This window comes from Lepidochelys kempii, chromosome 13 (assembly GCF_965140285.1).
Source record: "Lepidochelys kempii isolate rLepKem1 chromosome 13, rLepKem1.hap1, whole genome shotgun sequence".
Taxonomy (NCBI): Eukaryota; Metazoa; Chordata; order Testudines; family Cheloniidae; genus Lepidochelys; species Lepidochelys kempii.
In genome coordinates, this window is record NC_136392.1 from 8,849,629 (window position 1) to 8,870,666 (window position 21,038).

Below are 21,038 nucleotides of genomic sequence, written 5' to 3' on the forward strand. Positions count from 1 at the left end.
AATTCTCTGACTGAACTGAAATATCTGTTGCTTCTAGACTGTTTCATGTGTGATGCTTTAATGCTCGGGGTGGACACGCTTCAGCAAAAATGGTTGGGACAGAAGAGTAACTAAAAATGTCACAACCCTATTTTTTTACTTTTGTACTGCTGCCGTTTTTAAAAACAGCTTTGTGCCAAAGCTGACAATGAACCCACCGCAAAAGAATTAAAACGTTGGGCTAAAATGTGAAGCTCCACCACAAGTGATGTGGAGAAAACAAATATTGACTTTATTTTCTTGCAGTACCTGTGGTAAAGCCAACAGTATTACCTGGAAACAAAGCTCTGTCCACTGTTTCACCACAAGCAGCTGCCGCTCAAAAGAATAAACTGAAAGAACCTGGGGGAGGTTCTTTTAGGTAAGGAACCAAAATCCTTGTTTCTGTACAGAGGGCCTGAACACTGAAACCGCTGGGGGGCTTTCCAGTGACTTCGGTGGTGCATTGGGTCAGGGCTGTCTAGATTTGCAGAGGGGGAAAAAAGGATTTGAGGAGGCTTCTTCTAAGTGCTGGTTTGTCCCTCCCCCCGCCCCCCGTTGTTGGCCTCATAGCTTACTGGTACCTAAAACAACTCTCTCAAATGTTCTTTGTCTGGGCAGCAAATAGAAAGTATTCCTCTCCTTCTGTCGACTATGCTCAGGCTTGCTCCACTCCACTTTATGCTGAACACATCTGCCATCCAGCCTTTTCCATAGTAGTAACCTCATTCTGTTGCTGTCTTGTGGAAGCAATGTAATCTGGGTTTCTACAAGATGTGAAAACCTCCAGGATGATGGAAGAGAGGACTTGTGAGAGCAGCCGGGCAGGGCAAGGCTAAGCTGAATGAGTGTTTAAGGAACAAAAATTTTTTTTGCGTACTTCGTTTTTGTATGATCAAGACAAATGTACAGGTTTACTTTATTGACTGAACATTTGCAATGTTCTTACTTCAGTAAACGTGGTGTGTATCATTGTATGTACTCACGGGGAAAAGACTGCTATAACTTTTGACCTATTTCTATATGTTTTGAAAGTTGTTGCTACAGTGTCACAGTTCAGGCCAACTGCACCTGTATTTCTCGAGTCTGTGGTCCTGAGGACACCCAGGCTCCCCAGCAATACCTGTCTTGGGCAGAGATGTATGCCTCTCTCCCTCTTGACTGGGGTTTTTCCAGGTTGCACAGTTCCCTGCCTACACTGTATTCCCAAGCCAGTCAGACTGCTGAAACCTGCTTTTATAGCCCCTCAGAGGCTATAAACAGCATAGTTGCCCATAGGTATAAGTTACCACACTTGCTTTTCTTAAGCAAGCACCTTTATTCTTAAAGCGAATGCATTACGGAGAAAACATTTTAAAAACAATAAGAGACTACACGCATGCTAATCTTACCAGTGATCATGCCTCAAATCCAGAAGGGGCTCTGCCAGGTGATCAGTCCTTCAGATGCCACCGAGGGGTTTTTCTGCGGTTACAAGTTCATAACCGCCTTGGCCCAGAATAAGCATACCCATGGATTTGAGAGTTACTGCTTTATACAGTTTGGGTTTTTGATCTGGGAATAGGTAATTCATAGACAGTGGGTCTTTCCTCAGGGCATAGCTTCAAAAGGCTGGGTTTTTGCCTATCCAAAGGAGTTATATTTACATATACCTCCCCCTAGAGATTTCCTGGGAAACCCACTTTAAAAGTTCACGTGATTGTAAATAATCTTTTGAAACTCATAACACTTCCCTGTAAACTGTTTACATTAGTCAAGTCTTCTCCCTTGAGATGTTACATAAACATTTGCATTTTTAATACAATGAACTCCTAAAATAATTGAACTTAATTCAGTAAGATTTAACTTAATTCAATAAGGTTTGTCCAGAATATTGCAGGAAATTGCCCTGTCGGTCACAGGGTGTGTGGTTAATATGAGTGCGCACACAAAGCTCTGTCCGCGGAATCAACAACACTAGCTTTTGGCATCCACAACTTCACACACACATTCTCCTTAGATTAGTAAGGTTTTGCAAAGCTGCAGGAGCTCAGTGGCTCTCAGGTTTCTAATGAACTTACAGAGCACTTTAGATTCCTAATAGCTTTTTAAAGTTTTTTTTAATACAGATAAAAAATTAAGCTAAAACTAATCATACTGCCCAATAGGGCATGTACATTTATATTGTGCTGTCACAAATCAATTTCTCTTCTCATTTTTCCCTACGAGCACCCATTTCTGTGTCCCACCTTTCTTTGAAACAGCAGTTTTTCCTGTGGTGTGTAGTACCGATGTGTAGTAGGCTAGGGGAATCATGACATGTATGGTGAGATGGATAGGTAGAGAGTAATTCTGAAGGATATATTAATTCTAAGTTTGACTTCATTAAGCAGCAAGAAAATGAAGTCTTCTAAAATTCTAATTTTATTTTGTGAGGTAGTAGAATTGATTAGGCATAGGTATTGACAACTGAAGAGCTTTTAAGTCAGTCTCTTATGCAGCAGAGTTGTTGAACTTGTGTTATACACAATTGTATTGAGCAGCATGTCTACACATGCCCTAAGTATGTTGTAACCATTTTTCTCTTCCCAAGGGATGATGATGATATTAATGATGTTGCATCAATGGCTGGAGTCAACCTATCAGAAGAGAGTGCACGGATATTGGCAACAAATTCTGAGTTAGTGGGCACATTAACAAGGTCCTGTAAAGATGAAACCTTCCTACTTCCAGCATCTTTGCAAAGAAGGATACTAGAAATAGGTATGTTGACACCTGCTAATTTAATTGTTCTAAACACTAGTTTCAGTAAATGGGTTTAAAAATAATTAAATATGCCAGAATAGTTTTATGCACTTTCTGATATTCATTTGCAACTGCTATAACCTTGATGTTAGAAAAAATAACACGTGTTTGAAAAGTTCCTAAAACTCTGGCTCCAGGGTAAGTGTTGCTTATTTTATATATTAAGATAAATATATCGCTAGATCTGATTGAAACCCTTTTGCTGAATTTTTTTATACTATAAGCCGATCAATAACCAGCAACAAATATTGGGGGGAGGGGGAACTGGAAAAACATTTTGACCAGCTGTATAATAATTCACACTAATTATAAATTGCTTACTTTTGTAAATTAGTGAGTAAATAGAGCAATGATACAACATCATAAAACTTCATTAATTTTATTTATCTCTAATACTTCATAGCATACTGGTAAATCTTCTATGGAATATTTTGCAGTGTCTATGAAAATTTAGTAAAGTGAGACTTTCTCTACAACATCACGTTAAATCTTGGCTGAGAAATACATAACAGCCTCTATTTTTTCTTCATGAATTACTTACAAATTTGTGAAGTTGGGTTAGCAAAAGTCAGCTGTATTGTAAAATGTCTTTGCAACCGAGTGGTTACTAAAAACTTCATTTCAATTTTAACCACAGGTAAAAAACATGGAATAACGGAAATCCATCCTGATGTAGTTAGCTATGTATCACATGCAACACAACAAAGGTTACAAAACCTTGTAGAAAAAGTATCGGAGACTGCCCAACAAAAGAATGTTTCTTATAAGGTAATTAAATTTTAATTGTGCAAATGATAGTGTTCCACAAATTGTGCTTTCGCCCCGGGCAAATGCATTCAGATCTGATCATGGACTGCACTGAAACTTGGGGCTGCTTATAAGGAGCATTTCCAACCTCTAGAACAAGAATGGGTCTAGACAAAAGCTCTAAGTAATATTATTTTTGAGTGCCCAACCTTGTCTACTATTACAGCTTTTGTGGAAACTGATATCAGAGGCGGTAAGATGGCAGCTCCCAATATACAAAGAGGACAGAACGGAGGACAGTCGGGAGGAAGGCTGCAGGGTGGTGATATTGCAAACTAGCTTGCTTAGGCTTCCATGTTTTTTGAGGACACTGCCTTGAGAATTTGAGGTTCTCTCTTGGCCGTATGCCATGGATCATTTGAGTGGACAAGATAGAAAGCTCTGTTGGGTGGCTGAAATTTATTACAGAAAGGTTATTTATTGCAGTTCCTTTTGAAAGAATCATATATATTTTAGTGTACAAAAAGTTTAATTAGACCTAGACTAGTTTAGAAAAAAATAAAGTTTGAGTGTTCCCTGTGTAGACCCTGGTTAATGTACCCATTCAAAACAATCAAAAATACTTATTCTATGCAATAGTCTTTCTATAGAATTTAAAAAGAATGTTCTGTGTCTTTATGATTTTTTTTTAAAGTAGGAGGTATAATATGAAGCCTGTCAGAGTTGAGATTTCCTCATGAGAATCTAAATAAACTGGACTAGAGTATGCACATAGTGATATTTTCTTTTTTTAATATGAAGAGATCTTATAAATTTAAGATCATCAACAAAGGAGAATGAAGACCCAAACAAGATATATGTGGGTGGTTTTAAAGCAGCAGGCTTCAATTTTATAAACTTTTTAAATGAACTGATGAGAGGAAACTGTCCCCTTCCCACCTGTCACACATTAATAGGGTCCAGCATGGGATTAAGTGGCCGAAAACCATACAGCCACAAGGAAAGGAGGGAAGCCTTCCCTCAGCCTCACCCTCCATACCTGGACATGAGATTCAGTCTAGCTGCTGAATCCCAAGAACCTCCCAACACAAGGGGGAATTATGGTGCTGGTGAGGTGCTCTAATCTGTACAAGATTTAAGATCTCACCACCACCACCTCACAGGCTAACAGGGTCTGTGCCGGTCATCTCCAAGGTCCCATGCTCAGGTTAACTCCAGGAGCTAGCCTTTAGAGCAGCGGTGGGCCATCTATGGCTTGCGAGCCCCTCCCCCGCTGTCCTTCCTCCCCCGCAGCCTCAGCTCTGGGTGGCCAGGCAGCGCAGTTGCAGAACGGTGGCCTGACCCGGTGCTCTGGCCCGCGCAGCTGTATTGCCGCCAGCCACCAGTGCTCCATTGGTGCCAAAAATAGCTGAGTTTATCAACTTCTGCCTCTTCCTTTCAAATTACGATCCTTCATCCTCGCTATTCTAACTAGCGCTGCCAGCCACCAGTGCTCCAGGCAGTGCAGTAAGGGGGCAGGGAGCAGGGGGGGTTGGATAGAGGGCAGGGGAGTTGGGGGTGGTGGTCAGGGGGCAGGGATGTGGATAGGGGCGGGGCCATCAGAGGGTGGGGAATAGGGGGGTTGGATGGGGTAGGGGTCCTGGTGGGCAAGTCAGGAATGAGAGAGGGGTTGGATGAGGCGTCAGGGGGCAGTCAGGGGTGGGGACCCGGGGGTTATCAGGGGACAGGGAGCAGGGGGTGGTGGATGGGGTAGGAGTTCCAGGGGGCGCATCAGGGAACAAGGAGGGGTTGGATGGGGCAGGAATCCCAGGGGAGCCTTCAGGGTGCGAGAAGCGGGAGGTCATTGGATAGGAGGCAGGGGCCGGGCCACGCCTGGCTGTTTGGGGGAACACAGCCTCCCCTAACAGGCCCTCCCTATAATTTTGGAAACCCGATGTGGCCCTCAGGCCAAAAAGTTTGCCCACCCGTGCTCTAGAAGTCTCTTCTCCACACTGGATGCTAGTTGCATGTTGCAAAAATAGCTGAGTTTATCAACTTTTACCCCTTCTTTTCAAATTATGATCCTTTATCCTTGCTCTTCTAACCAGCCAGGCCCCCAAGATGCTGTGCAGAGTATGGGGGGAAAAACCACACTGGACACCTTTCTAATTTTGCCCAGGAGGGAAAACTACTTCCTCTCCTCCCATTGTCGTCTCCCCTCCCTCCAAATAAAAAAACGTAGCTGTCTGGACATATACCCAGCAAACCTGGAAGCCTAGCGCTTGCATCTACAACTTCCTGTAGGGCAAGTCAGATGGGGCAGCATCTTGGGGCACTAAATATGGTGGGCCTACTCTGGAAGGACTGTGATGGAGCCATTCTGTTCCTTTGCTTTACTCCAGTTGGACTCTGAGCAGCCAAGGGAGGTGAATATTCCTGTTTGTTCCCTCCCACCTCTACCCCTACCCATGTTTGTGCTCCAGATGCATTCTGGGTGGGAAGGTGCTTGAAGGCTGAATGATCATCATCGTCCTTCCAAGCAAGTGATCATCCCCTGCTGGTCTGATCAACATCCTTCATCTGTCACTGCTGCGATGGGGTTGGGAGTGGAGATAGCAGTCAGTCTGTAATTCTCCATAAGAGACTATCAGATAAATGTGAATTCCATATATGATTCATGTAAGCACTGATAGAACACTGTGCCTCACAGAGCACAATTTAAAAAAACACCTCTGTGAAACATGTTTAAAAGGCCAAAGTTACGCGATGATATTACTTAAGTCAAACCCTGATGAAATCACAGAACAGTACAGAGTGCTTGTTTTGGTTTTTTAAAATGGGTTTTAGCTGGTTTGACTGGTTTAAAGATAAACTTGGTGTTTGAAAAAGACTAAGTGAGCATTTGAACTTAAAAGTATGGGATCTCCTTAAACTGTACAGGACAAGCTACTAGCTTTGTTTTTAAGATTTGTAATGAAAAGCATTTTTACTGCATTTTCAGGATGATGAAAGATATGAGCAAGCAAGTGATGTTCGGGCACAGCTCAAGTTCTTTGAACAACTTGATCAAATAGAAAAACAGAGAAAAGATGAACAAGAAAGGGAAATTTTAATGCGTGCAGCAAAGGCAAGTGCTTCGATTTTACTTAGATTTACAAAGTCACTTTTGACGTCAAAAGGACAGGGTGCCTTTCATTCTATACGACATACAGTGAAAGAGAGGACTCTGTTTCTAATCTCAGCTTGGAGAGCACATACTTTAGCTAGAGCTCTGTTTTCCACTGTAAATCACGTAATGTAGCCCCCTCCCTGCCCCATTTCATTCCCATAAATAAAAAAAAAAAAAATCTAATTTTTTTTTTGCACTCCTCTGAGCAAGAGAGACTTCTACAATATTTTTATAGTCATTGGTCCTCCATTGTGGACTAATCTCCACACTTGCTTTGAGAAAAGAAGAAACCAAGAGAATAAATCTGCATGAGGCAATATTTGAATTGGAAAATGAATATTTATAGTTAGTGGATAGAGGAAGGGATTTGCTGACTCTTAGAACCTGGTTTTTCTGTTTCTTTAACCGAGCAATTCCCCAATTTGTGTAGGCAACTATAGTAACTGCTAGTGCAAATGTGCAGTTAGCCATTTAACTGGTCATTTGTTCAAGCAGTTACCTGATTTGCATGGGCAGTTGTGGTACCTATGTTCATAATTAGGTGGGCAATTGTATGCCAAAGGGGTAACATTTCACAAAGGTCAAGGTCTAGTTCCTTTTTGCATGCATAGATTTAATCCGTGTTTGTGAATACAATAAATCACAAGCTCTAGTGTGTGTGGTTTGGACCCCTACACAGATAGCCAGAGACATGAATATTCAGATGCTTGGGTGCCATTTGTTTCCACTAGAAGAGGGATGCTCTTTTTCCTTGCTGCATGGTTACAGTGAAGTAGAATTTTTATGGAAGCAACCTATATACTTAAGTCAAATGCAAAATATGAACTGTTTTGCATTCATTGGATGCTGACTCTGAATAAAGAAATTAAAGAACAGTGATTTTTCAGGTATCAAAGTAAAATACTGGAACAGTGAATGTAGCAATGATTTTTGGATTACTAAGTGAAATACTGAATGAATGTATATTATCAATAACTGTACCTTCTGTGATGGGTACCTTAGAAATCCATAGAATCTGGGTGCCATGTGTGTAATGATTCATAAAGTCTTATAGAGACTTGCATTAAGAGAAGAAATTCCAAACTTGGGTACCCTAAGTTAGACACGTAAAGCTATTTTTAGGTATCTACAAAGTGGTCTGATTTTTCAGAAGTGCTGAGCACCCTCTACTCCCATTGAACCCAACGAAATAATTTCAAGAAACTACATATAGTTTAGTGTCCACTTCTTTTGCGATTTTATTAATTTATGTACTACTTTCTCCTATACCCTTTACCAATATACAGTCTCGGTCTAGACAAGAAGACCCAGAACAGCTAAGGTTGAAACAGAAGGCCAAGGAGGTATGTGTTCAGATGAGCATGTCCTTAAACAATCTAAATATTCTCAGAAAATCAGAAGGGGGGAAAAATAATTGTAACTTTTGTTCTGAAAAACATAGATGCAGCAACAAGAGCTAGCACAAATGAGACAGAGGGATGCTAACTTAACCGCATTAGCTGCGATTGGTCCTAGAAAGAAAAGAAAAGTGGATTCTCCAGGATCTGGATCAGGGACAGAGGTAAAGTATAATTATAACTCTTGTATGCAAATATGCTATGGTTTTGTTACCCTGTCCTCTGCAACACTTTCCCTTTTATTATTTTCTTCCCTTGTTGCTGAAAGTTTCCTGAGCAGCAGAAATTATTTTAAAGTGCAGTGAGACTCATTTGATCCAAAGACTAGGGCTAATGTTAGCACTGCTTCCATGAGCAGAACATAATAGAACACAATGGATCAGGCCCAAGAAAGGAAACTTTGGAACTGCTGGCCTTGCAGCATGCTTCCCTCCCAATCCCAGCTATGTTCAGCCTCCACAGCGTTGGAGGAGGCAAACTGGCAAGAAGAGGAGGTAGTGGTTCCTTTCTTTGTGGTCATTTCTCTCTTTACCAAGAGGCATGTGCATGTTAAATAAACAAATAAAATCCTGTAACTTTGTCTCTCCCATAGTAGGATGGAATCCCCTGAAAGGGATTTGGGAAGGGAATCTTCCAGAAGTGAAGTCTATGAGGTTCAGTCTCTAGGAGGATACATGTTCCAATGATGCAGAGAAGAGACCAGGGGAGACAATGCAGTCAGTTACCTTGGTAATCCATATAGGAAGCTGTCTTTAAGCCTATAGATAACTGCAACAGTAGCCAAACTGTAGACTTTCTTTACTGCTCAGCTCTTTGGGTATGTCTACACATAAGCTGGAAGTGTGCTTCCCGGTGCAGGTAGGCAGGAGTGTTAGCTCTGCTCGAATTATCATGCTAAAAATACCAGTGCAGTCCAGAATTTGTATTCGGATGGCTAGCCCAAGGTGCCATCCATTCCAGTCCTGTCTACACTGTTCCTCTCAGGGTGCTAGTTGGAGCAGAGCTAGAGTGTGTCTGCCTATCCACATAGGAAAATATGCTCTCAGCTACAGTGTAGATGTACCCTGCTTCTTTGAGTCCCTATGTGTATTCCACTGTGGGTATGCATATGCTCCGTGTGTCTGGAGCTGGAGAATTTTGAAAGCAGTGTCCGTTGGTCCACACATGCACCCTGGCTCACCTCATGCGTCTGACTGAAGAGATAAAGGAACCAAGCGGGCAGACCGACCACCTCTCCATTTCCTTCTCACCACCATAGGATCCGGGTCAGAACCCCCAGTGTCCAAAGCTTCAGCTTTCTCCTTTATCTGTGACTATTTAGATATCTGTAAATAGTGTTTATAGTACTAAAGTTTTAAAGGTTTTTTTTAATCTGATAGTTTGTGTTTTACGGTTAGTCAGTCTCCCTGATCTGGTACCCATTGGGTATCAGACTATGCCCCTAACTCCAGGCTTCAAAATTTTTGCGTCCGGTCCATGATCCTTCTCAGTCACTGACAACTATCAGTGCTGCTCGTACTGCCTTGGGGAAGCCCACGTTGCAGCAAGGTGCAATATCTGCCCTTTGTTGCCCACTTGGAAAGGATGGAAACTTTGCTGTAGGAAGCACTTAGACCCAGGCTGGGCTACCCTTAAAACCCCCGCCCATCAGCTTGAGTCAGTAAAGAGTGCATCTCCTGCCGCCAGGTCCAACTCAGGAGTGAGGGATTCTACCCCCACAGATTCCTCAATGAAGTTTTACCAGGAGAGCAAGGAGTATTCTCACAAGCACAAGGCTAAGTCTTCCCGCAGATCCACTTTGAAGAAGTTGGATTAAGCCCTGCCTGAATCAAGCAAGTCTTTTAAATTCAGGCTCAAGGAAATTTAGGATGTACTAAGTCTCAGAGGCATGATAAGAAAGCTCACATATCTAGGGCACCATCAACACCTGATCACAATCCAGCGGCAGCCTCCGGTACACTGCAAACCCTGGGATCTGTGGGCACCAGTGAAGACTGATCACCAAGAGCCTCCTTTATTTGTGGTACTATCTTTGATTTTAATGGCTGTGTCAGAGACTCTCTCTACTGCATCTCCAGTGGTTCAGGCGAACAGGGCCCCTCTCACTCTGGAAAGAGCGGAGACCTACACTCTTCCTGAGGATGTCTTTGCTTTCCCAGACCTGTAGTTTCCCGCGCCACTGGGTCTCTCCCTGTTGAGAGAGGCTATAACTCCACCAGGGGAGCTGGCCTTTGGGAGGAGTTTGCCTCCCATTCCATCTTTGAGCTATGATTTCCCGCCAGTACCACTGTTGGAACCAGAATTGGTTGTCACCTCACTGGGAGATTGTCTTGCCTGATGAACCGTTATTCCCTCCTCCAAGACACACCTTCCCAGTCAGAAGACCTAGCCCAGTTTGGGACCAGCCTCCATCTCATCACCTGCCTCATAGCCATTGGTACCCCATAGCATGGGGATTTCCTCATTGCCCATTTGATCCATTTTTTTGGCCATACTGGGGGTTGTGGGATCAGTACCATCCCTCAGAGTTGGTCTGGTAGGGAGTCACTATAAGCAATTCCAGGAAAAACTTTGCAGAATTGCAGGGGAGCTGCACGTTCCTCTTGAGGAGATTGAGAATCCTCAACACAAGCTCCTGGAAGTCCTTCAGTCCTCCGGCTCCAGTCAAATAGCGCTCCCTGTTAACAAAGCCATCATAGAGCTAGCTAGAGTGACCTGGCATACTTCAGCTACTGCTCTCCTATTCCAAGAGGGCAGGGAAACAGTATTGTGTCCCAGCCAAAGGGATGGAATTGCTGTTCTCTCACTGCTCCTAACTCTTTAGTCATCCAGGCTGCAGTGGAGAGATCTAGGCAAGATTGCCCTGATCTACCGTGACTGACAAGGAGGGCAAGTGCCTTGACTTGTTGGGAAGAAAAGTCTTTTCTTGTTCTAGCCTCCAGTTCATGATAACTGACTATGAGGCACTTATAACTACGTATGAGTTCCTTAACTATTCCAAATTCATGTACTTTACTGACACTCCCCCACAGCAGGACAGAGCTCATTTTCAGGCTCTCAAAGAGGAAGTCAAAATGGTTGCCAGGACCACTGTACAATCACAGTAGATATGGCTGATGTATCTTCCAGGACAATAGCTTCTGCCATTGTAATGCTCAGGGAGTCATGGCTCCATATCTTGGGGTTTCGCAGGGAGGTCCAGAACACTGCTGATGACCTACCCTTCAATGAGACTTATCTATTTAATCAGAAGACAGATGAGTCCTTACACACCTTTAAGGACTCCAGGACCACTTCTTGGCTCCCTAGGAATATTACACTTGCCCCAAAGAGAATTCCACCAGCAATCATACAAGCCTAGACTAATGGTTTAACAGTTCTTCCATCAGAGACCTTATGAGAACCCATAAGAGGCAAAGGGTTCAAAAGACTCCCTTCCCCACACCACCTGCAGCAGGTTCCTTATCCCAATCCCAGCTCTCAGCTAAATGTTTTTGACAGTAGCTTGAGATGCAAACCAGTAAGTACAACACCTCCTGATTCCAATGTACCCTTTGGGGGTAATCTAATACTCTTACAGCACCTATCCATTGTTATTGCACTCCCAATGTTGAATGTCATCCATTTTTGCTATATGATAGAGTAATCATCCCCCTCCAAAGCCCTCATCTCCACCCCCTCTCAGGGGCTGCTCTCACAAGAACATTATCAGACAAGAAGTGGAATCTCTCTCTTATAGCAAGGAGTGATAGAGTGGGTTCCTCTTCAGTACTAAGGGAGTAGTTTTTACTCAACTTACTTCCTATTACTCAAAAAGAAGGGTGGTAGCTGGAGGCCCATTTCAACCTCTGCCATCTCAGCCCTTTTATTTGCAAACTCAAGTTTTGCATGGTCACACTGGCATCTGTAATTTCATCCCTGAAAAAGGACCTGTAGTTTACAGCTCTCAACATGAGGAATACCTACTTTCACATGGTGGAAAGGCCTAATCAGAACCTTTCTGCCTATAAAAAGCCTGTTCCTCAATGGGACTTGAATCTTATTCTCTCAGTCCTCAATTATCTTCCTTTTGAACCAGCTTTTTGCTCCATGTCTCTCCTGTCCATGAAGGTCTCATTCCTGGTAGCTGTCACCTCAGCCACAGGGATTGATTAGCTTGGAGTGTTAATGGCAGATTCTCCTTATGCTACGTTCCATAAGGATAAAGTCTCATACTGTTTTTACACTCTAAATTCACCCACAAAGCAGTCTGTGAACCCATTAGTTCACACTTGTGTTCTTTCAAAGACCTCTCTCTTCCTCAGAAGAAAGGAGGCTCCGTTCCCTCAATGTTCAGCAAGCCTTAGCCTTTTACGTGGAGAGAACAAAATTGATAAGGAAGTCTCCTAGACTATTTGTTGCTGTAGTGGAAAGGGTCAGGCTAGATGCTCTCAAGGAATCTTAAAATGCATCGCAAGCTGTATTTTGCTCTATCGACTGTCTCTAATCTTCCACCTCCTCTTGGGGTAAGAGCTCATTCCACAAGAGTGAAAGCGACCTCTGTGGCATTGTTTCAAGAGGTGTGTCTACTTGACATTTGCAAGGCAGCTACATGGTGCTCCATCGGCACCTTTGTTGAGACACTGTGCCTTAGTACAGGACTGCTCTGCTGATTATATCTTTAGGTATGGCAGTCCTTTGTACTCTGCCATTTACAACCTCACACCCTCCTCCTGTTTGAGTACTGCTGGTCAGTCATCCACAGTGGAATACATGCAGGGACTAGAACTTGAAGAGAAAGTTATTTACCTTTATAGTAACTGGAGGTTCTTTGAGATATGCGATCCCGATTTGTATTCCACTACCTGCTGTCTTTCCCATCTGTTTTGGATCTTCTCTGGTTTGTGGTAGAGAAGGAACTGGAGTGGTGGCTGGCCCACCCCACACCTTCATCTACTGAGTCAGGCATGAGGTGAGACCAACATACACTGCTTTCAAAATTCTCCAGCTGTGTGTGCATGGGGTGCATGCGTACAGCTAGGGGACTACACATCTTGAAGAACCTCCAGTTACTATAAGGTGAGTAACTACCTCTTGGAGCAGTTAATGCATTGGGAACCACTGCTATGCAAAAATGCTGAAGCAAGGTAGTTTGAAATCATCACTGAATTAGGCAGCAGGAACATCTATAAAATCGGTATGGTTTCTAAACATGTACTAGCCAGTTTTACAATTTTGGACTAACGCTAGTTTTTGCTGACATTTAAGGACAATCGATTCAGTGGTGGAGATTTTTTTTTAGTTAAAACTTTAACTGTTCAATTGCATTTTCTGCCAGGCACAGTTACTAGGTTTGGGGGCGGGAGGGGGAAGAAGTTGCTGGGGAGAATTACATTTGACTTTGTCAGCAGTGTACTCCATTTTTGGTAACTGTGTGCTTTATGCTCTGGTGCATTTGCAGACTTGTTAATAAACAGGAAATGGAGTCAGTGTTTCCTGTTGAAAGTACAATTTCTGTAATTCTTTTAAGTATTACAACTTCTTGGAGTTGGCAGAGTTTTAAGGGTTTAGTCTGTAATTTTTGACTTGTGGATGGCAGAGGTTGCTCGCTAACTGTTCATGCAAAACTGATAGCAGCATAGAAAGAGTTAAATAGTTCTTCCTGTATATCACTTTCTGTATTAAGCATCGTGTATTCTTTATTGGTAAGATAATTTGCATGAGATCTTTTGTTTCAGAATAGTTCATCTTATGTATTTTATTCAGCTCTTGAAGTAATAATTCTATGACATGCTATGTTATAACATGGAATTGGTTATGCAACAAATATATGATAGTAGTAAATGACATTTTGACCCATGAAAGCGTACAAATAAAAGTTGCCTGTCTAGCCTGTTGACAGAAGTATATTAGTGTTCAGGATTATTAAAATACATGAGGGAGAAAAGAATTTATATAAAAAATCGAAGCCGGTAAAGAGATATGGGTCAATTATAACAGTATAAACACAACAGTAAAAATTGCAAGATGCTACATTCTTATCTAAGACTATAAAAATTCATGTGCTCTGAGAAATATGGAATTAAAGCCTGATTGTCATGATATGCAGGAAAAGAGTCACTGGCACATGCAGGTTACAATATAGGCACTACCTATTTCTACATGCTTGACTGTGCAACCTTATTCTCTTAGTGCCATCTAGGCTATGGGATCTATTTTACATTCACTGGGAATGCCTGATGTATTCTGACTAAATCTGGCTAATTTAGTTGTCTCAGATTAATCAGTTACTGGTTAACCAATTAGAAACAGGTTCCCTTAGAAATCTAATCTTTTGTCTGATTAATTAAGAACCAGCTGCTTTTTATGTGATAGATTCCCAGCTGTGCCTTTGCTGTGTTTCACTTGACATTTTTAAATTGAGTTCCACTTGTCACCATTTTTATACAATTTGTAGTTAAGGCATATTACAAGAAGTGTGGAAAATAAGGTTTGTCACTACTTAGACACAGATTTGTAAATGTGAGCTTTTGATGTCAAAGGACTTCTGAATCTTAATTACATGTAAAGTCATCTCTATGTAGTAACTGTGGTGGTTCAGAATTCAATAATACAGATTGCAGTCGGTTTAGGTATTTCATACCTGACTAGTTCATTTAATTAAAAGTTAGCAAAAAATGCTCTTAATGCCTTGTATGCCACAACTCAAACATTTGTGGCCACACCTTTTACAGTGTTAATCTCTATATATTATGTAATACAGGTGTCACTTTCCTTACCTTTTAAAATGTGGTCCTAAGTATTTAAGAGTCTAAAGATGCAGGTAGGCACCTACTAGGAACTTCAGAAGTGTCCAACCTGCACTAGGTGCCTATCTGCATCTTAAGGCTCCTAAACACCTCTGAAAATCCGACCCTTTAGTCCTGTAATTAGGATAATTATTTATCTGGTGAGCCAATGAACATGCTTAACCTGCTTGAAAAGCACAAGTCTGATTTCATGATTAGAACTGTATGGAACTGGGAAGAGCTGCACTGAACAGTATAAAGTACCTGCTAGGGAACACTAATCTCAACCACATTACTTTCTTAATCAATAATGTAGTCTGAGCATGAATATATTGCTTTGCAGTCTAGAGGATTGTATTACAGTCCATTTCTCAGTATCTCATTCACATGGCGTTAAATTACTGTAATTTTTCTTGAATCTTTATTGTACTACTTTTTCTCCAGAACATACCCTATAGTTTCATTTTTTTAAAAAAAGGTATAGCTGATGTTTGAGCTCACCAGTGGAAATACTTGAGACCTTTGTGATGTGTCATTTGGTGTTAAAGTGATATGGAAAAATATGACTATTTACCTATGAGCATGTTCTAAACAGAATGTGCTGTTTGCAGTATTCCAATAAAACAGTGCTGCCTTTCAAATAAAGTAAAATGAAATGGTAACAACATAGAAAATGAAAATCAGCTCTCTGCGTTTTTTTAAAATTCTTAGCAAAACAGACGTCTAAAAGTGGAGTGCATTTCCATCCCACCTGCAAGGTTATTTTGACGTCTTTTAAAAGCATTTATTATAAAGCAGCAGTACCAGTCAAGACAATAAAGCCTTTTTAAAATTAAGGCACAAGCAGACTTCTTGGCCTGTGAATGCCATCTGCTGGTCATAGCACTTCTCTACATATATCTGAATTAGCCTGTAACAAGGAAACACTTGACAGCCATCCATGTGCACCAGCCTGTTTTTCCAGTCTAGTTATTCAAACAAGCTCCAGTATTTTATTTCTATAAAACTGGTAATATTAAATTAATTTGACAAATTTCTTAATAAGGCATTTTATGGAAAATTGTTTGCTTTTGCTGTTCATATTTATGCTGTCAGCATAATGTAAATCAGTGAGCTTTAAAATGATGTATTGCATTTTACTGTGGCTTGCTGTAACATTTTAAACACGTGACTACTCTGGTCTCAGTATTATATTTAATTATAGCATAACGTTTCCCCCTAATTTCTTCTCTACTTCTGTAGTTAATGTAATTTTGCCTTTAAAGCCTCTTTACATTGTAGCATTGGCACTTTCTCTGCCATTCCCAGGCTTTCTCCAATGGGGTCCTTAATTTTTACCTTACTTCTTCTTGCCCCTTTTTCCTATTCTTATTACTATATATGTATATGTCTTCATGTTGTCTTAGGTCTAAGAAGCATGCTCTTCCCACTGCAGCCAAACCAGTATTTAATCACACAGAAACTCTCTTGCAGAGAGTTAGTGCAACAGCCTCTCTCTCCTCTCTGGAGACTTGTCTGTAAAATAAACTGATGTTCTTCTTTGAATATGTGTTATATGGATCCCAGGGTAGGTGTGCGTGCGCGTCATGCATGTGAGATTGTATTTTTTTTGAATAGCAGTGTCAATTGGAGCCTGATACGCATCCAGTGCAGCCCTCTGTGTCGATTCAAGGGCTTAAGGGACAGAGCAGCCACAACCCTCCTGCGTTTCCCTTTTCCCATTGCACTGCCACAGGCGGTATCTGGTGAGTGTCCAACCTGCTACCTTTCTTAGCTTCAAACGGAATCTAGGAAATGAGGTTGAGGAAATACTACTTGACCATCCTCTTTGATTTATTCACTAATTTGGATGTTTTCCACACACACACAAAAATTTACTTCCCTGGACAGTGGGGTAAGGCATCTCATGCCAACTGCCAAGGTAGTCTCTAAACCATCAGGATTTAAGCCCTATCTGACATACAGTGGACTCATTCCTCTGATTAAAGCGTGTAGCCAATGCCTTTTCTGTCTGGGAGAGAACCACCTGCTTGAAGAGCTTGGTGTGTAAATCTTTCTTGTCAAGGGACACGTGGCTGAAACTACACTTGCTTGATCAATTGATGGACGTCACCTTAGACCCAGTTTCAAGGAACCCAAAGGGTTATACTCAGCAAGTGCTCCTGCAAGCAGACACACACCACTGCATGATCTAGCGATGAAAGGAAGGTAGGCAGGACAATTCTGGCAAAACTGATACCAGCCGCATCCATGACGATCACACTAGTACCAGGGCTGTCAGCATCAGGCACTGCTGTTTCAATACCGAAGCAGGCTATCACTTCCACACTAGTACCGTCAGAGTTGGCATTGGCCCTTCTGGGACTCACGACCTCATCGGATCTGGCACTGGTGCTCAGTATAAGGATGAGACCGAAAGGAAGGGCTGAGTGGAGACCACACACTATGCCAAACATTAAGGAGTGATGCATCATTTCCTCTCTGAGATAAAGGCACCTAAGTAATCTGCCAAGGGAGTGGCAGTGAGTAAGCTGGCACTGTAGGCATCAGCACTGATGAAAGCACCAGCAGCTGCAAGGATTATGGATTGAGGTACTACCCTTCAAGATCCCCCCCCCCGAGACATCGATGGTATCAGTGCGGTGTCGAGCTCACAACTGAAGCTGGATATCACTCCTCAGCACAGCTATTTGAGGAATACCATTTCTCATCACCAGACTGCCCTTTCTCCCCATTGTTGAGCTGGGATGTCTCCCCATTACAGTCTGAGAGCAACTCTAGACCAGGTACTAGAGATCCTCTCCTAGCACGGCCACAAACAAGACAAATGACGTTGGGCTGACCAGCTGCAGCTGCACCAGTGAACAATGTGAAGTTGCATATGAACATCCTGGAGCTCAGAGCTATTGGACTGGCCTGCATAGGGTGCTCCTACCAGTCTTCTGAAATTTGTTCGTGCTGATCTTCAGACAACACAATAATTAATTATGCACTACATAAGCAAACAAAAGGACACCTGCCTTTTGTGTCTGGAGGCTATCAGGTTCATCAGAGTGGGTTGACCCGTGATCTTTCTTATCCCAGGAGTCAGCAACGATCTGGCGGACTTCCTGAGCAGACAATCTTTGACCAACCACAAATGGTCCCTACACAGATCCCTCATAGAGCCATGTAATGGGGTGTACCAGACCCTTGAAGGCCCTGTGGTCCTGCCATACCATGTCCCAGAGAGGAAGAGAAAAGAAGTCCTCCAAGTGGCCTAGAGTGGTTGTGGGGAAGCAGCCAATGAGGGAGGCCACAGGGAGCAGCCAATCAGGGTCCAGCAGCCTCATATAAAAGGAGCTGTAGGGTCAGTCAGTCAGTTCCTGGCTGGAGCTGGAGGAGTGTAGATGGTGTGCCTGGCTGGCTGAGGAAGCTACAGGACCTTGGACAGCATGGTGCTGGCAGGGATCCAGGAAGCGAGAAGGACCTCCAGGCTGGCTGCTGGGACTCATCCAGAACAAGGCTCTGAAGTAAGGGTGAAGAATGTGCTGGGGCCGTGGGGAAGTGGCCCAGGGAAGTGTAGCCACTATGCAGTTTAGTTAAAGGGTTGTGGTAGACGACTGCTATGTAGAGGGCCCTTGGGCTGGGACCTGGAGTAGTTGGTGAGCCTGGGTCCTCTTCCGCGTCCCCCCCCCCCCCTCGCCACATTAGCCATTGGGAAAGTGGCCTGGACCTTGTGGGAAATTGTGTGTGTGTGACGGGGTGATTAGCAACTACAAATAGAGCCATTTGGAAGCCAGCACCCAGGTCACTTAGCTCATTAAAGGCATCAGATGTGGTTAGAGTGGGAGGGAGTTAAGTAGTTTGAGCAGGATTGGAAGAACAGAAGTGATCATTTGCACCTGTAGAGAACCTGATAAGCTTGTGAGGTAATTAGCTCACCACCTGGGTAGCTGGGAGAAGAAGGCAGTATAAAAGGCTAGAGGTGTTAAAGAATAAGAGGGACAAAACACCTGTCAGGGATAGTCTAGTTTACTTGGTCCAGCCTCAGTGCTGGGGGATGGACTTAATGACCTCTCAAGATCCCTTTGGGTTCTACATGTCTGATTCCTGCTGGATATTGTTTCAGGCAGGAGAGTGAGTGAGGTTCAGGTACTTATGGCTGAACCCACCGCTATAACATGTTCCGTAGGGACAAAGTAGTGCTGAGACCTTCTCCAAAATTTATTTGGAAGGTGGTCTTGAAACCTGATCTAAACCAGTCAGGTAAGTTTATTTGCCTTCTACCTGAAACCACACTTGACACCAGGAGGAAAAACTACATGCACTTGATGTTTCCAGGACTTCACTTTATTATATTAACAGGACCAGATCATTTAGACTGGGGGCAATAAACTGCCAGGATGTAGCCAGACATTCTAAAGGTCAAGCCATCTCTTCACCGGGGATATCACAATGTATCTCACTGTTAGCAGCTGGCTGGTGACGTTTAGTAGGAAAAGTACAAGACCACTCCACCAGAGCACCAGCAACACTGTCTGCTTGCTTCTGGAATGTGCCAGTATTGGAGATCTGTAAAGCAGCAACATGGAGTAACTCACTGACAGTTTGTCAAATACTGTGCCTTGGACTTGTAGGTCAGATGCCAACATTGGGAGAACAGTACTACACTCATTGTTCAACTGATGCAGCTGGAGCTCCTCACTACCACCATCCTGAGGGCATACGTAATGCTCTCATATCACCCACTTTCAGTGGGATCCACACTGACACATACTCGAACTGTTACCCTACAGTAACTGTGGTTCTTTGAGATGTTTGTAGTCAGTGTGGATCCTACAACCTGCCCTCCATCCCCACTTCTTGGAGTCCTTGGCTACCATGGGCATCTAACTGAAAGGGAACTGGGGTAGGGTCATGGTCACTTTGCTCTTTATGTCCTCACATGGGAGTAGGGATAGCACCAGATGCATGGGTGCCCTGCTGGATCATGTTTAAAAAAAAAAAAAAATCCAATCTCATGCACCTGTGATACATGCACTCCAGCAGGGGGAGCCCTACTGACTACCGCATCTTGACGAACCACAGGTGCTGTGAGGTAAGTAACTGTTCTTGAGTTAATTCTGTCTTCTGTTCCCCACTTTTGTGTTTTAAGTAAATTCCACCTGACTAATCTGCACACAGGAGACCAAACAGGTTGTGCTATTTGGTGGGAAGAGTCGAAGCTAACCTGACAGTGCACTTTCAAGAAAAGTTGATCTAAAAACCAAAAGCACCTGCGTGATTCGAGCCTAAATCCCATTGAAATTCAGTAGGAATTAATGTCCTACGGGTGAGATTCTGTGCTGCACCTCAGGGGAGGAGGGTGGCAGCAGCAGTGGGCTAAGGTGGTTTTAAAGCACATTTGTGCCTTCCTGATCATGGGCTGTTCTCGTGTCCCTGGGGACATTTCTAAGTTATGGCAGTTGTGGGCCAGGGCCTGCCCCTGACACACCCTGCCTTCACCAAGGCTTGTGAAGGGGTCCTCAGAAGGCAGCTTTTATGGCAAACTTCCACAGTCCCTGCATTGGGGGAATTCTCCCCCTGCCAGACACAAGTCTTTAGGGACCCTTTACCATAAAAGTCCTTTTACTCTGTGTAAAGGTGTTGGAGTGGGGGTCAGGATCTCATCCTAAGTCAATTTTTAAATTGGGACTGAGGAGCCTAAGTCCCTCAGGCACTTCTGAAAACTTTACTTTAGAGCTACCTCTGTGCAGTACCAGTATCCACTAAAGAGTGTTAAGGGACATGATTTGAACAGTTTTTCCCAACAGATGATGTGGACAATAAAAACTAGATTTTTGCAGGTTGTATAGTAGAACAATGGGTGCTTCAGTCTAACTGAGCGATGCTGCTGTTTGAAAATAAAATATCTCCCATGTCTAATTGTTATCCCAAATTTGACATTCCTACATGTACCCCAGAATTTGAAAGTACTGCAGTCAGCAACTTTGTATGTTTAGCCAGCTACCAGCTGAAAACCAAACATCACATAGTTGGGAAAATCTTAGGCCCTGAGAGGCCAGGCCAAATAGCTGCATGTTTGCAGTTTTGCTATCAGAATGGGAGTATGGGATAAAAAGTGAATGTATTGTGAGAATAGAAGGAATGTTTGGGTGGCCAACGTTCGTCTTAGGCACCTCTGACACTTCTGAT

General features: G+C 43.0%; 1 protein-coding gene across 3 annotated transcripts in view; it reads left to right on the forward strand.

The window, feature by feature from the left end:
* Window positions 1–21,038, forward strand: part of TAF4 (TATA-box binding protein associated factor 4) — a 66,062-nt gene that overhangs the window by 42,985 nt on the left and 2,039 nt on the right. For 2 of the 3 annotated variants that reach the window (XM_073309179.2, XM_073309180.2), the window contains 6 exons: window positions 286–400; window positions 2,591–2,760; window positions 3,440–3,570; window positions 6,530–6,655; window positions 7,984–8,040; window positions 8,139–8,258. In XM_073309179.2, the coding sequence (XP_073165280.1) occupies window positions 286–400; window positions 2,591–2,760; window positions 3,440–3,570; window positions 6,530–6,655; window positions 7,984–8,040; window positions 8,139–8,258 (719 nt within the window). Of the gene's footprint in view, window positions 1–285; window positions 401–2,590; window positions 2,761–3,439; window positions 3,571–3,775; window positions 4,563–6,529; window positions 6,656–7,983; window positions 8,041–8,138; window positions 8,259–21,038 lie in introns of those variants that run through there. The other variant, XM_073309181.2, reaches the window with a different exon arrangement.